This window comes from Phaeoacremonium minimum (assembly GCF_000392275.1).
Source record: "Phaeoacremonium minimum UCRPA7 unplaced genomic scaffold PA7_03_scaffold_154, whole genome shotgun sequence".
NCBI lineage: Eukaryota > Fungi > Ascomycota > Sordariomycetes > Togniniales > Togniniaceae > Phaeoacremonium > Phaeoacremonium minimum.
In genome coordinates, this window is record NW_006921061.1 from 54,187 (window position 1) to 66,608 (window position 12,422).

At 52.1% G+C, this 12,422-nt stretch overlaps 2 protein-coding genes across 2 annotated transcripts; both read left to right on the top strand.

Moving 5' to 3' along the window:
• Nucleotides 1-870: 870 nt before the first annotated feature.
• UCRPA7_2176 (hypothetical protein) lies at nucleotides 871-3,009 on the top strand (the record flags this gene model as incomplete). The annotated part of the gene is made up of 7 exons (XM_007914750.1): nucleotides 871-906; nucleotides 1,156-1,232; nucleotides 1,633-1,679; nucleotides 1,735-1,786; nucleotides 1,854-2,359; nucleotides 2,422-2,582; nucleotides 2,635-3,009. 7 exons carry the CDS (start codon nucleotides 871-873, stop codon nucleotides 3,007-3,009), a joined length of 1,254 nt encoding a protein of 417 aa, XP_007912941.1.
• A 7,164-nt stretch (nucleotides 3,010-10,173) lies between these two features.
• UCRPA7_2177 (putative bzip transcription factor protein) lies at nucleotides 10,174-10,731 on the top strand (the record flags this gene model as incomplete). Its single annotated transcript, XM_007914751.1, has 2 exons — nucleotides 10,174-10,496; nucleotides 10,563-10,731. 2 exons carry the CDS (start codon nucleotides 10,174-10,176, stop codon nucleotides 10,729-10,731), a joined length of 492 nt encoding a protein of 163 aa, XP_007912942.1.
• Nucleotides 10,732-12,422: the final 1,691 nt, after the last annotated feature.

The window sequence follows — 12,422 nt, forward strand, 5'->3', positions numbered from 1 at the left end:
TCTAAAATTTCCGCCCATAGAGTACGCTCGCCTTTCATTCACGTTTTGGGTGCAGCTCATGCGATGTATTGTCGTTCTATATAAGCTTTCGACTTGGGAGGATCCGGCCTGGGACAGGCAGATAGTCCGGGATACTATTGATCTTGTTGGTGTGATGGAACAAATCACAACCAATATGGAGTGGCTTAGCAGCCAAATTGGCGAGAGTGCTGATGAAGATATGATCGTACGGGCTGCGAAGTTCTTGAGATGTATTCAAACGGGATGCTACACTGGCGTGGGCGCCGATCCTCGCGTTTCGCCCTCGGTTGATGACTTCCAAATCCTACAGGACCCAACGCTTTTCGACTATCCAGATTCTGTCTGGCTACGAGACATTTTCTCCTTCTCTGGTTTTCAGAATTAGACTTCATCAGGATACCCAAGCTGAATAAAAGACGCTACAAGAGTAATGGTTCCTACACACGAGCAATAACAATATGCCTAACACAAATCGATTATCTCTGTCCATGGCAGTGACTGTGGTGGGCCTGCATGGCAAATATGTACTCTAGTAAGATCAGCAAATCAATTGAGTGTTTTTATCCCTAACCCCAGCCCGGACCGGTTTTCGGTGTCCGATGCCGTTCATTACGCGTGTAGATTCACTGCTGTAGGACTTACCGATGAGGCTAGGACTCTAGTAACAGCGGCCTACGGACTCATCAGCCCCGATGAAACGGTCCTTTAAGAAGAATGCATATTTGTCTGTGTTGGTCCTTTATTGTTTTGATTTACTGCCTATTCATTTATCGATACCTTTAATCTCTAGTCCCGGAATCATGGCAACTAAAAGTCGGAGTAGCGCTTCTTCAACATTGGATATAGAAAATGACACCAAAGACAAGAAAAAACCTGGAACATCAAGTACAGCAACAGAAGCTTTTGAGCAGAGTAATGTCGTAGATCCGGAAAAGGCATCTCCAGCAGATAGTCCTAACATAGCAGACGAGCACGAATATGTGACGGGAATCAAGCTAGTTCTAATCTTGGCAGCTGTGACTCTCGTCTATTTTCTCATCATGCTGGATGGTTCAATAGTAGCAACGGTATGAGCCACAAAGATCAAGCTCGAACCTGGATAAGGTTTATGACTTAACTGACAACTCGTGACAGGCGATTCCTAAAATCACGACCCAGTTTCACTCCCTTCTCGATGTCGGATGGTACGGAAGCGCCTACCAGCTCGCAAAGTAAGCGATAATGCCCGATGTTGGATTCTGAGAGACGGAGAAGCTACTCAATGTTGACGGTCGAATCAGTGCATCTTTACAGCCCCTGAGTGGCAAGATATATACATATTTCACCACCAAGGTATAGCAACTCTCACAGCTTGTCGTGCAACTTATATGACGTTCAATAGCTGACAATTGAATTGGGAACTAACAGTGGTCCTTCCTATCATTCTTTGCTCTTTTTGAACTCGGTTCATTGCTTTGTGCAGTAGCTACGTCTTCCGCGATGTTAATTGTTGGGCGAGCAGTCGCGGGAATGGGAGCTTCAGGACTGATGAATGGTGCATTTACTATCTTCGCGGCCTGTGTACCAGTGCCTAAGCAGCCAGGTACATTGATTCTGTTAAGACGCTCGTAGGATTTGGCTGACAATTTTCACAGCACTTATGGGAGTTTTGATTGCAAGTGAGTACAGGCATGTTGAGAATTCATCTTGTGATGGTCAACTAATAAAAATCAGTTGGACAACTGGGCATTGCTTTCGGACCCCTCATAGGCGGTGCCTTCACTCAGTATGCATCTTGGAGATGGTCTGATTAATCAACCCTATTGGAGTAATCTATCGCTCACTTTTGTTAGGTGTTTCTATGTCAATCTGCCAATTGGTGCTGTTGTCGGCGCACTGCTTGTGTTCATCTACATCCCTGAAAGGGGTACAAAGCCAGCCTTGCGTACCGTGCTTAGCACAGCCATCGAATCTCTCGACCTCGTCGGTTTCACGATATTCGCCCCTGCCTCGATTATGTTCTTGCTGGCTCTTCAATACGGCGGTAATGAATACGCATGGAACAGTGCTACGGTGATCGGGCTCTTATGTGGCGCTGCCGCCACCTTCGTCATTTTCTTGTCCTGGGAATACCGTAAAGGAGATGATGCCATGATTCCGTTCTCAATGATCTCTCAAAAGATCCTGTGGTCTGCTTCTGTAACGATGTTCTTCTTCTTGGGTGCCCTGTTCTGTTCGAATTACTACCTTCCTATATATTTTCAGGCCGTCAAAAATGCCAGCCCAACAATGAGCGGTGTGGACATTCTACCCACGATTTTGTCTCAAGTACTGCTAGCTATGGTCTCAGGAGTGATGGGTAAGCTGACGTCTCAAGGACACCGAACCATCATGTACTATAATACTAATTCCTGTCTGCAGTTCAAACACTGGGTTATTATCTTCCTTGGGTTCTAGCGGGCAGCGCTCTGACAACAATTGCATATGGTCTCCTATCACTTCTAACACCATCAACACCAACTGCGAAGTGGGTGGGATATCAGATCCTGTTCGGTCTTGGATGTGGAAGTGGAGTAACCATCGTAAGAGCCATCCATTAAAGAAGTCAACGGAAACAACTAACAAGGCATACAGTCTTTCATAGCCGTGCAGAACCTGGTTGCCCCTGAGAAAATTCCCATTGCTATGGGAGTTCTCGTCTTCTGTCAGAACTTTGGCGGCGCCCTCTGGCTCGAAGTCGCCCAGACAGTCTTCACCAATAGCCTGACCAGCTCTATTAAGAAACATGCAGCGGGAGTGAATCCCGATGCGGTGGTGCAAGCCGGCGCGAGGGGCATCAGGAGCGTCGTCACAAGTGACCAGCTTCCTGCTGTTCTGAAGGCCTATACTGACGGCGTCGTTAATGTTATGTACCTGGGCATTGGGCTATCTGCTGGTGCCTTTTGCTTTGCATGGGGTTTGGGCTGGAAGGATATTAGGAAGGCCAAGGCTGCAAAGCCATCAGAGTGAATGCAGCTTACGAGCAACCCCGGACTTCATAATAGTCAACTCCAGTCACTCATTTCAGTAAGGGACTTCAACTTCAACTTGCAACACTTCTCTTGTGTCAGTACTTAAGAACGCTTTTATCTTTTCTAGGCTTGACGATTGTCATGCATATACTGCCAGGGCTCGAATATTCTAAATAGAGACACAGTCCATGTACATTTACTAATAGAAACTTTTCCCGTAAACATTGATATCATATTGTAAGAATAATACCAGCATGAAGTAAAATGAGGACACCTCAAGACTGAAGAAGTTGCTAACTTCAAACCTCCGAGGGCAGTCGATGCATAGGCAAAAGAGACATACCAACGAGACATGAGTAGGCACTGCAAGGTCCAACGAGTCTGTGGGAGTGGGTCGGATAGTGCGGCAAAGGCTTTAAAGTCAACGCCAGGTGTCGTTGAGCCTAGGGGAGGCATCTTTCTCTGCGCGAGCCACGGCCCCGATAGCAAACACCGAGTGACCAACGCATCTGCCCAAATGCGAAAGTTGTTTACAACCGAAAACTGACACACACGCATAAAGGTCGACAGTTGTCCGTTGCAGGCTGCGGCTCAGCCCTACAACCAGCCATTCCGGCCCGATACCAGACAACATCCGCGTGTCCAGTTTCCACTCCCGCCGTCCGCGGCCGAAGGAAGGGGGAAAAAAAAAAAAAAAATTGGGCCGTCACGAGGGGGCACGCCGTGGAGGGAAACCACGCTGATTATAATCTTCCCCTGCATCAAGAACCAGCAGCGGAGAATGGACACTACTGTAGAAGCTTGAAAATCCATCATGCAGTAGACTCATCCACACCGATTCCACTTTCATAGATGCCGTGTCAAGCGGAATGATACTGTATAATGAATGGGATTATGGGTGGCCCCCTTCTCCCGCCTGGTTGCTACGCTACGCGCGCCTAAGGAGCACTTTGGACATTCTTCGGTAGGGCTACTGGAGAAGGTCTACAGACTACGGGCTCCTAGTCCTGTCGGGCGGTGGACCCTGTGCAGAGTGGCAGCCATGCCGAGTTCCGTCCGTGTGGTGCAAGCGTGCGGGCCCGAAGCGGCAACGATGAGGAAAGTTCTGTTCATCTGCTATTCACCTACTGCAAATCTGTAGTATCGTAGGGCACGCGCCGAAATAGTCTTAAATTTAAGATGGGTAGAGTTGCGTTAGGGCATGCAAATCAGGTGTTCTTTTTTTATTAGTTTCTTTCTATTGATGCAGATGAAGAGATAGTGTGTTGTGTTTTGGTCCGTCCCTATCGAAACATTCGAGCCCTTCCCTTAGGGGGCGGACCTTGCTAGACTCCACGAACCTATCAAAGGTCAATGGTTTGAGACCTTACAGCCCATAGCCGGAGGTCGCGTCCGCTCATATCTGTGTAGCAGAGGCTCGAAAGTCAAGCCACGCTCCGGGAGATGATACAGGCGACACGTGGAAGGAAGCTAAGTTAGGGAGGCCATTCTCCGGCGACGCGCAGCGGCAGCGATTGGTCCCAGCTCACCTGCGCCGTCCAGTCAGTGGCTTGGCCCTGCAGTGCAGGAGTGTGACAGGCGGGTTTCCTGTCCTCGACCGCTAGATTGACGTTATTCGCGGCTGGGAAAACAAAGACGCAACAGCAGCGGCGGGCAAACAACGGGAACCAGAAACGGACAGGCTGATTTGCAAGGTGAGGAAAACAGGAGGTGTCAGACGACGAGAGACAATCGCGCTACGGCTGAGCAGCGCTGAGGAGAGACTTGTCATTGTGCGACCTGATGATCAAGGCTGGAGTCGCGACTACGCAGTGGGCCACTGATTCTCGGAAGGGCATTGGCCGGGTAAGTCGGCTTGGATGGACCCCTTGAGAAGGGATCGACACAGTGCAAATTATGCCTTGTCAAGCGTGTGTACTTTCATTACCGACGATCTCTGGCGGTGTCTTGGCGTAGGTAAATGGTTCCTGGGTACCCCCTCACCCCGTTTCATGACTCTGTTCTGCGCACTGGCGTGTGGTCCCCCTCCTCGAAAGACAGCGCCCGTCACATATCGAACCCGGGACGACCAGATCTGGCGTTTTGCACGCAAGATGAAACAAAGTTAAACTTCATTGAGGCTGCGACGCTCTTTTCGAGAGGTGTGCCTTCTTCTATGGTTCTGGAAAAAGGCGTCAGCCATTGCGGGTAAAGGTGCAGATGCTGGTATGGGTTGAGGAGGAGACTCGCAGAACAAGCAGAGAAAGATGGTGTGAAAGAGAATCCCTCGGTTGGTGGCATCTGTCAAGATCGTCGTGAGTGAGGAGCGGTGCGGTGATACGCGACACACACCTCACACATGAATGGTGATCTTCGCTCGCCCATTCTCCGGACGTCGGAGCCTGAGGATCGTCGTCGCTCTCACTGGGAGGAGCAACGCGCCCGCTTTCTCCCTACCTACCGAGCTACCTTACTTCTCTCTACTGTACGGTACGTGTACGTGGATATGAGCAGCACCGCCTTTTTGGAGGACATATCTCATTCGCGCCGTTGCCCACTCTTGTCTGCCTGCCCATCGTTGCCCAGCTATTGCTATCCACGGTGAGCTAGAGCAGATGGAACTGTCCCACAACCTTTCTTTTGCGCCTCTCTCGGCTCCGGAGCCCTCACGGCCAGCGCATCAGATTGGAGGCTTTCACCAGGCAGTAACGCGACCGGAACCTGATCCTCCTAGTCGTCCCGCCAGTCAGATGGCTAGCCAGTCTGCTTGGATGACGAGCGGCCAGTCTCTGCGACAAGGTGACAGAGTTTCGTGACAGGTTGGTGCCCAGTCAAGCGCTGCTCACCTTCCGTCGAGGGTAACGATGTGTCGGTCAGAAGATGCGCGTCTTGTCTCGTAATTTCAGCCTGCACCTGGTCTGTGTTTCTTGTTCATCCTTTTTTTCTCTTTCCCTGACCCAACCCAATTGCCCCTCGGTGAGGGGTGTGGGTTGAGGGATAATAATGAATGAATGGCCATGAGCGGGGAGGACCATCCGAATCAAATCTGGCCGGTCAAGGGGTGCGAGTGGGAATTCTGGCAAGTGTGAGGATGTGAGGGGATCGTCATAATGCCCAGGGCCCGTATACAGTACAGATCACCAACGATTTCAGAGGCCCCGGGAACGTGCAGGAATGCAGTTGGCACGGTGAAGGTCGGGGCGGGCTGCAGATCATGACATAATGCTGGCGGCTTGCCGGTGGGTCGCCGGTGTATCAGATGGAGCCCGGGAGGAAAAGCTGAAGGGACTTACCAGTATGTGACCGATGCTGGGCCGTAAGGCAAAAGAAGACGAGCCCTCACAAGCCTGGCAGCGAGGGAGGCAGCGGATGTGATTTCAGTACAGACAACGGTGAGATGGTTCGAGTTTCATATTGTTCAGGTGGGTGTGGGTTTTCAAGAAGCATCTTTGCTTTCGCTACACTAGAGTCAGCGACTATCACAGGATGCTGCAGTGAAGAAGCCTTCGCTTCAACGGCGGGCGGCAGTGGGTTGCATCCCGTAGGCATTCCGAGACGAGACGCAGGACCCTGAGAGGGTCGGGAGTGCATAGGACTCGAGCATCATGAGTCGCTACACCGCGAATAGAATGGGTCGTGCAGCAGGAGTGAAGCCCACCCACATCCAACAAGATAGCCTCCCCGCAGTGGCAGCGCGTGCATGCATTTAGATTTTCTGCTCGAGATAAGCGACCTATGGGATGCGGACGGGAGGGGACAGTGGTTGCTTGTCAAGCAGGTCTCTGGGATTTGAAATCCTGTTCAACCTGGAGCATACATATGCAAGCAGCAGCAGCAGCAAGCAAGCAAGCAAAGTCGCGCCCCGTCGTGAAAGTAGACTCATACTCTACTCGTGGGCACACGGAATGTTCCACCGACGGCCGTTTTAATTTTTGACGTTTGTTGGTTAGCTGAAGGATGCGTGTATCTACTTCCCGCATCTCTGTTGTTATTTCCGTCATATTTGCAGTGACCACAACACTACATTGTAGTGAACTCGCTAACAATGAGTAGACCAGCAAAAGCCTGATTTGTGAGAACATGAGCCCCATTTCTTCCTTGCCGTCTCCCGTCACGTGGCGCGGCGCGGAAGCGCCCGATGATGTCATGTCCCTTCCGTTGGATTCGAGGGGGCGGCTGCGTACTTCCTGCCAGAAAGCCCCGAGTCGTATTTTTGGTCAGAGGAGAAAAAGCTGAAGAGGCCACCACATCATGGGGTGGCACAACTCGCAGAAACGGCAACCGCCTGAGACAATCCCATACGGAGGTGAGATCTAGAAAAAGAGATTTTTAGGAGCAGGCCACCTAATCACCTAATGAAGGCGATTCGACGGTAGGGAGGGTCATCTCGGGCCGTAGCCTATTTGGAGAGCACTGTGTACAGTGCAGCACAGATTGGGGCGGTACCTCCTTCCATGCAGGGTCCTAGAAATATACGCCATCATCTGCCACAGAGAGTAAGACGACACCTTAAACGCTCACTATGATAGGAGGGCTCCTTTGAGGGGGCATAAGGTCGCAACGGCGCATCTGTCCTTTTACTGGAGGAGAAAAAGCATGGCAGAGGTCGGCAGGCCGTGTAGGCTTTCTTTCTAGAGGGCGGGCCTTCTTGGGATCCCCATCCGAGCTTTGCCCTTTTCAGGCTGGAGACGGCTTTGCTTCCCCCTTCATATTTGGGGCGCCAGGATGGCCAGGATGGCATTTCATCATCAAGTGACCCCCTGCTAGAACCCTGCTCGCCTCCTGCCACACAGCGAGACAGCGCTGTCCGCCTGTCCACCCAGCTTCCGTCCCTGGCCACCAAAACCGGGACGCTGGCCAATGGAAGACGGTTCAGCGACTGTCTGAGCGAAGGACCTGTGCAAGGCACGGCGTAACACATGCCCATCCATCGCCGTCTTTTCTCATTTAGACTTATTTGATGTTTGGCTTGTGGCTTGTCCTTCTCGGCTGGCGTGCGGCGTGCGTCTATTGGCGTCTCTCTGTTGTATGAAGGTAGATTGACAGAATAGCGTAATTCGGTAGAAATTTCGTGGTTAGACTGCAGAATGCCTGGAAGCACTGGAGTGATTGCGATCAACACTAGGCCCAATCTCGACAGGTCATGAACAGCTTGGGGCCAGATGGGAGATGCCAGGCTGGAGAGAGACCTGCCCGACCGTTTCAAGTTCGCGAGGAATGTGAGAAATGAAGCTCTGCCGTTGCTGCGTTGCTTCTGGAAAAATCGGCAGAGCTTTTGCTACAGCATCTTACTGTCGGTCCGTTCTGATCGTTGTCTATAGACGGACGCCTCACCGTCCCAGGCCCCGTGTTTGTCAAGCCACTGACCATCATCGAGTATGAGTAGTGACGAAGCCCAAGTAGTCGGGACACTCCTTGCCAATACTGGCCAGGCTAGCATTCCTGAAAGCTCTCTTGTGACCGCTCACTGCCGCCTTGTGCTATGATAATCTGTGCCATTGACGGCTGAATGGTCAAGAGCGATTCTCCTATCATCGTCAACAAAAGCATTGCAAAATTGTTGTCTATGCCCTGTCCATTCGGATCGTCATCCACCACCGCTGCTCTGGTGGTAACCCTAGGGGTCAAGCCGGGCCAAACTGTCCACTAACTGCCACTGGGTTGGTTCTCAATTCTGGGGATTCACCAAGCCGTGTCCCTGACCTACGGAGACGGCTAGTCTGCCAGAATGTCACTGCCATTTAGCAGGCAGGTCGTCTGTCGATCACGGCACCATAACGCTCATCATAACAAGCTGCGAAACAGGCAAAGTCAGGATAGAGCAGGACAGGACCGGTTTGACAGGCAAGCAAACCAAGTTGATAGACAGATTGTCGCCCTGCATTTCTTGATATTTCGAGAGACAGTGTCGGGTTTAGGTAGCCTGGACTGGTTGAAGCCCCCGGTTGCCCCAGACGAGGACGCCAACTGCCTGCCTGCTTTGATTGATTTGTGTTGATTGACTGAGTGAGTCTTTGCTGGTCTTTGAGTCTTGACTGACGGAGTATCCACAGCAAATCTGCCATATCCCAGATTCTTCGAGGACTATCAATCAGCATTGAAAGGGACCCAATCTGCAAGTCCCACCGAGCCACCATGGCCCTTTCCCTCTTTGAAGTCGCGGCGGCTCCACTGTTCTTGCCGTATTGTATTCTGGCGCTGTAGCACACTGCCGGACCGAGAGTAGCTCACCGTTACCGTTCGTCATACGGTGCTTTCATACAGTACAGTACAGTACAGTAGGTACACTACTCCGTAGCAGGGAGGCGGTACAGTACGGTAGAGTACGGTGGGGTCGATTTCCCGTTCATGTCATGTCAGTGCTGCCCCTGCAGACAGCAGACAGGCAGTGCCCGGTCAATACACAGTGACTTGGAGGAGTACACTACAGTACGCAGTACTCGAGTACGTACATGACGAACCACCCCCCCGGCCACTGATTGACATCGCTGAGACCCCCTCTGGTGCGAACTACCTGGGCAGCCGCCAGCGAGTGCGAGCCACTGTTTGGACAGTCGTTGGGAGCCCCTCCACTGGCCGTGGGTCCCCTAACATTTCGACTCGACGACCATTTCCCTTCCAGTACAGACGACAGTCAGTACCTAGCAGCCCCCCACACCCACCGTGTTGTGGGTTGTACCTTCCATTTACCTGGGCTTTCCCTACCTGCCGTCAACCTTAGCTAACCTACCGCATCCCTCCTCCCTGCCACCACCCACCCAAAATATACACGCCTTCCCTCTCCTCGTGCTCGTCTTGCTCTCCTTTCCCACGACCGCCTCTTTTAACCACCACACATCCACCACCCACCGTTCATCCGCCCGACTCGCCGCCGACCGAGTTTCTTTCTCTTCTTCAGTTTCCCTTCTGCCGCCACCATCAACAGCACTGGACCAGTGAATGGTGGCAACTCTCGGGTCTTGAACGAGCCAAGGCGACGGAGGAGTTGGCTGAAACTGACTGAACTGACTTGACGACTTGCACTTTCGACGTATTACTTTTACGATACCTGCCTAATCATACAAACCTACCTGAACTCATAATACTTCACTTCGAGCCTTCGTTTGTGTTCAGCTGCGACACAACAATACCACCCTCTCCCATTCCCACACCACACCACACCACACCATCGCGCCCACCCAGTATGGACGGTGACGACCACCACTCAGAGATCCCCTCGAGGATGCCGCATATGGAGCGCTCAGACTCGTCATCCGCATCCTCCATCGACCAGCAGCAAGACCCGCACGACCAGCACGAGATCCAGATTCACGCACCCGTCCCCCGCCGTCCTAGGCTACCTAGTCGCAAGAGCAGCGGCACCATCATCGTCCCTCGAGACTCTGCCGCCGCCTCAGAACCCGCCGACACGAGGATAGAACCGGGCGACGTGCGCGCTATGAGTCCGAGAAGGACAAGCGAGGACATCGAGGCGATTGGCAAGGAAGCCAGAGACGAGCTGAAGAAGTGAGCATTCCCGCCGCGATTGTGCCATTATGTGGGAACACATCCCATGCTAACATTCCATCTAAGACACGCGAAAGCACTTCAGGACTCCCTCCTGACTATTCTGAACCGGATTGAGGCCGTTAAGGAGGAGCATGACAAGCTCGACAGCAACAACAAGTTCCTGCAGAAGTATATCGGGGACCTAATGAGCACGAGCAAGATCACGGCCACGTCAGGCAGGGGGAAGAAATGAAACGCGGCACCATCCACAATCAGGGATTAGTGGTTTGGTCAGAGCAGTGGTTGGCGCCATTTGGCGCCCTCACGAGGACTGCGACACGCTGTGCCGTGGTCTCCTCCACTTCGCTAACGATGGTTCACGGCATCATTGAGTTGCATTGTTGTCGAACAAAGAGGACCATCGTGCCATGGGAGGATCTAGCATGACGGCCGAAACTTTAGAAGATATCTCGTCGGACCACCTTCGATTATACTTTTCACGGATCACGGTGGTGTGAAGGTGCGGCATGAAACAAAAATAGCATTCGCTCACGACCGCAACGCCATACGATACCAAGACGAGTCGCATTGGCTTCACCCAGTCCACTCAACAAAATCAATACAAAACACACAGCAACAAAATACTACAGAACATACGAGCCTCGGCTCGACCTGGGTCCTTTCGGACACGGAGACTCATTCATCAACAAATCTCATCATCCATCATCATGGGCGGCGTACGGAGGCATGTGTTCTAGGGGCTGAAAAAAATTCCATTATACCAAAGTCATCAGCAGTAGCACACCTTTTGCGGTTTATGATATTTCGGTACCTGGGGGGAGCACATATACTCTATCGAGTCGGCTTCTCCATTTGCAATCCTTTTTTTGACGCCTAGGCATTCGGGACCTTGGGCCGGCGAGCTCACTGGCATCTCCTGGCGTTTCCGGCGTGCTATACTCTATTTCTTTTTATCACTCTGCTTCGTTTCGTTTCATTGTTTTACTGATGACAAACAACGTGTACGTGTACATAGGATAGGGACCGGCGTGGATTGGTTCGCTATTACTTACTACTACCTCTACCTCTACCTACCAGGGACAATTCAAATGACAATTAAGACAAACATCACCTGGAAGCAAAGCGGATGTTTCGTGACCGTGCACATCGCATTACGTCGAGATTTGTGCTGAATGTTCAGATTTGCCCCCTTTCCGAGTGAGAGGCTTCACTACCGACCTGCGTGAAGCACCAACGACCAAGGTATGACGACGCATGTGCGCCGGACCGAGTCAACCCCCCCATCGAACACACGCTATTGCAAATGACGCCTCCGGGACACCGGTGGCTGTTGGGGGAGAGCGGAGCTCATACGAGGGAAGGAGGCGGGATGACGACCTACCTACCTACCCACCTACCCACCTACCTACTTTGTCAAACGGCCCTTCACCAACTGACGGACTGACGGACTGACGGACTTATACTATGGACCTATTAGTGCAGTGTCACAGTGCATCTTGTGTCTGACAAAATGACAGTTCTGTGCTACGTACTCGTACTTCAGACGGATGAGTGAAAAAGGGGGTCCAACGGCGGCAGGGACGGAGAGGTGAGGGGCCAAGGCGGGCAAAAACAAAGGGTCCAACCCATCTGACGTCACAGCGCACGCCCGCCGCCGCCCCCCAGGCAGCCAAAGCGCGCATCAAACCAGCCTCAACACCAATACCCAACACACCAAGACACCAAGACCCGGCAGACAAGCAAGCGCCGTCAGGTAAAACGGGGCGGAGGCAAAAACATGACAGGGCAAAATAAAGTAAGACCCTGCTGCGTCAGTGGAAAACTTGCTAGGTCGCTGTTACGTGCATGGTTATGCCGAGACTCGATGCAGGGAAGAACCACACCGTTCGCCTGTTGGGATCTTGGGATCTGCGCGGCCTTTTT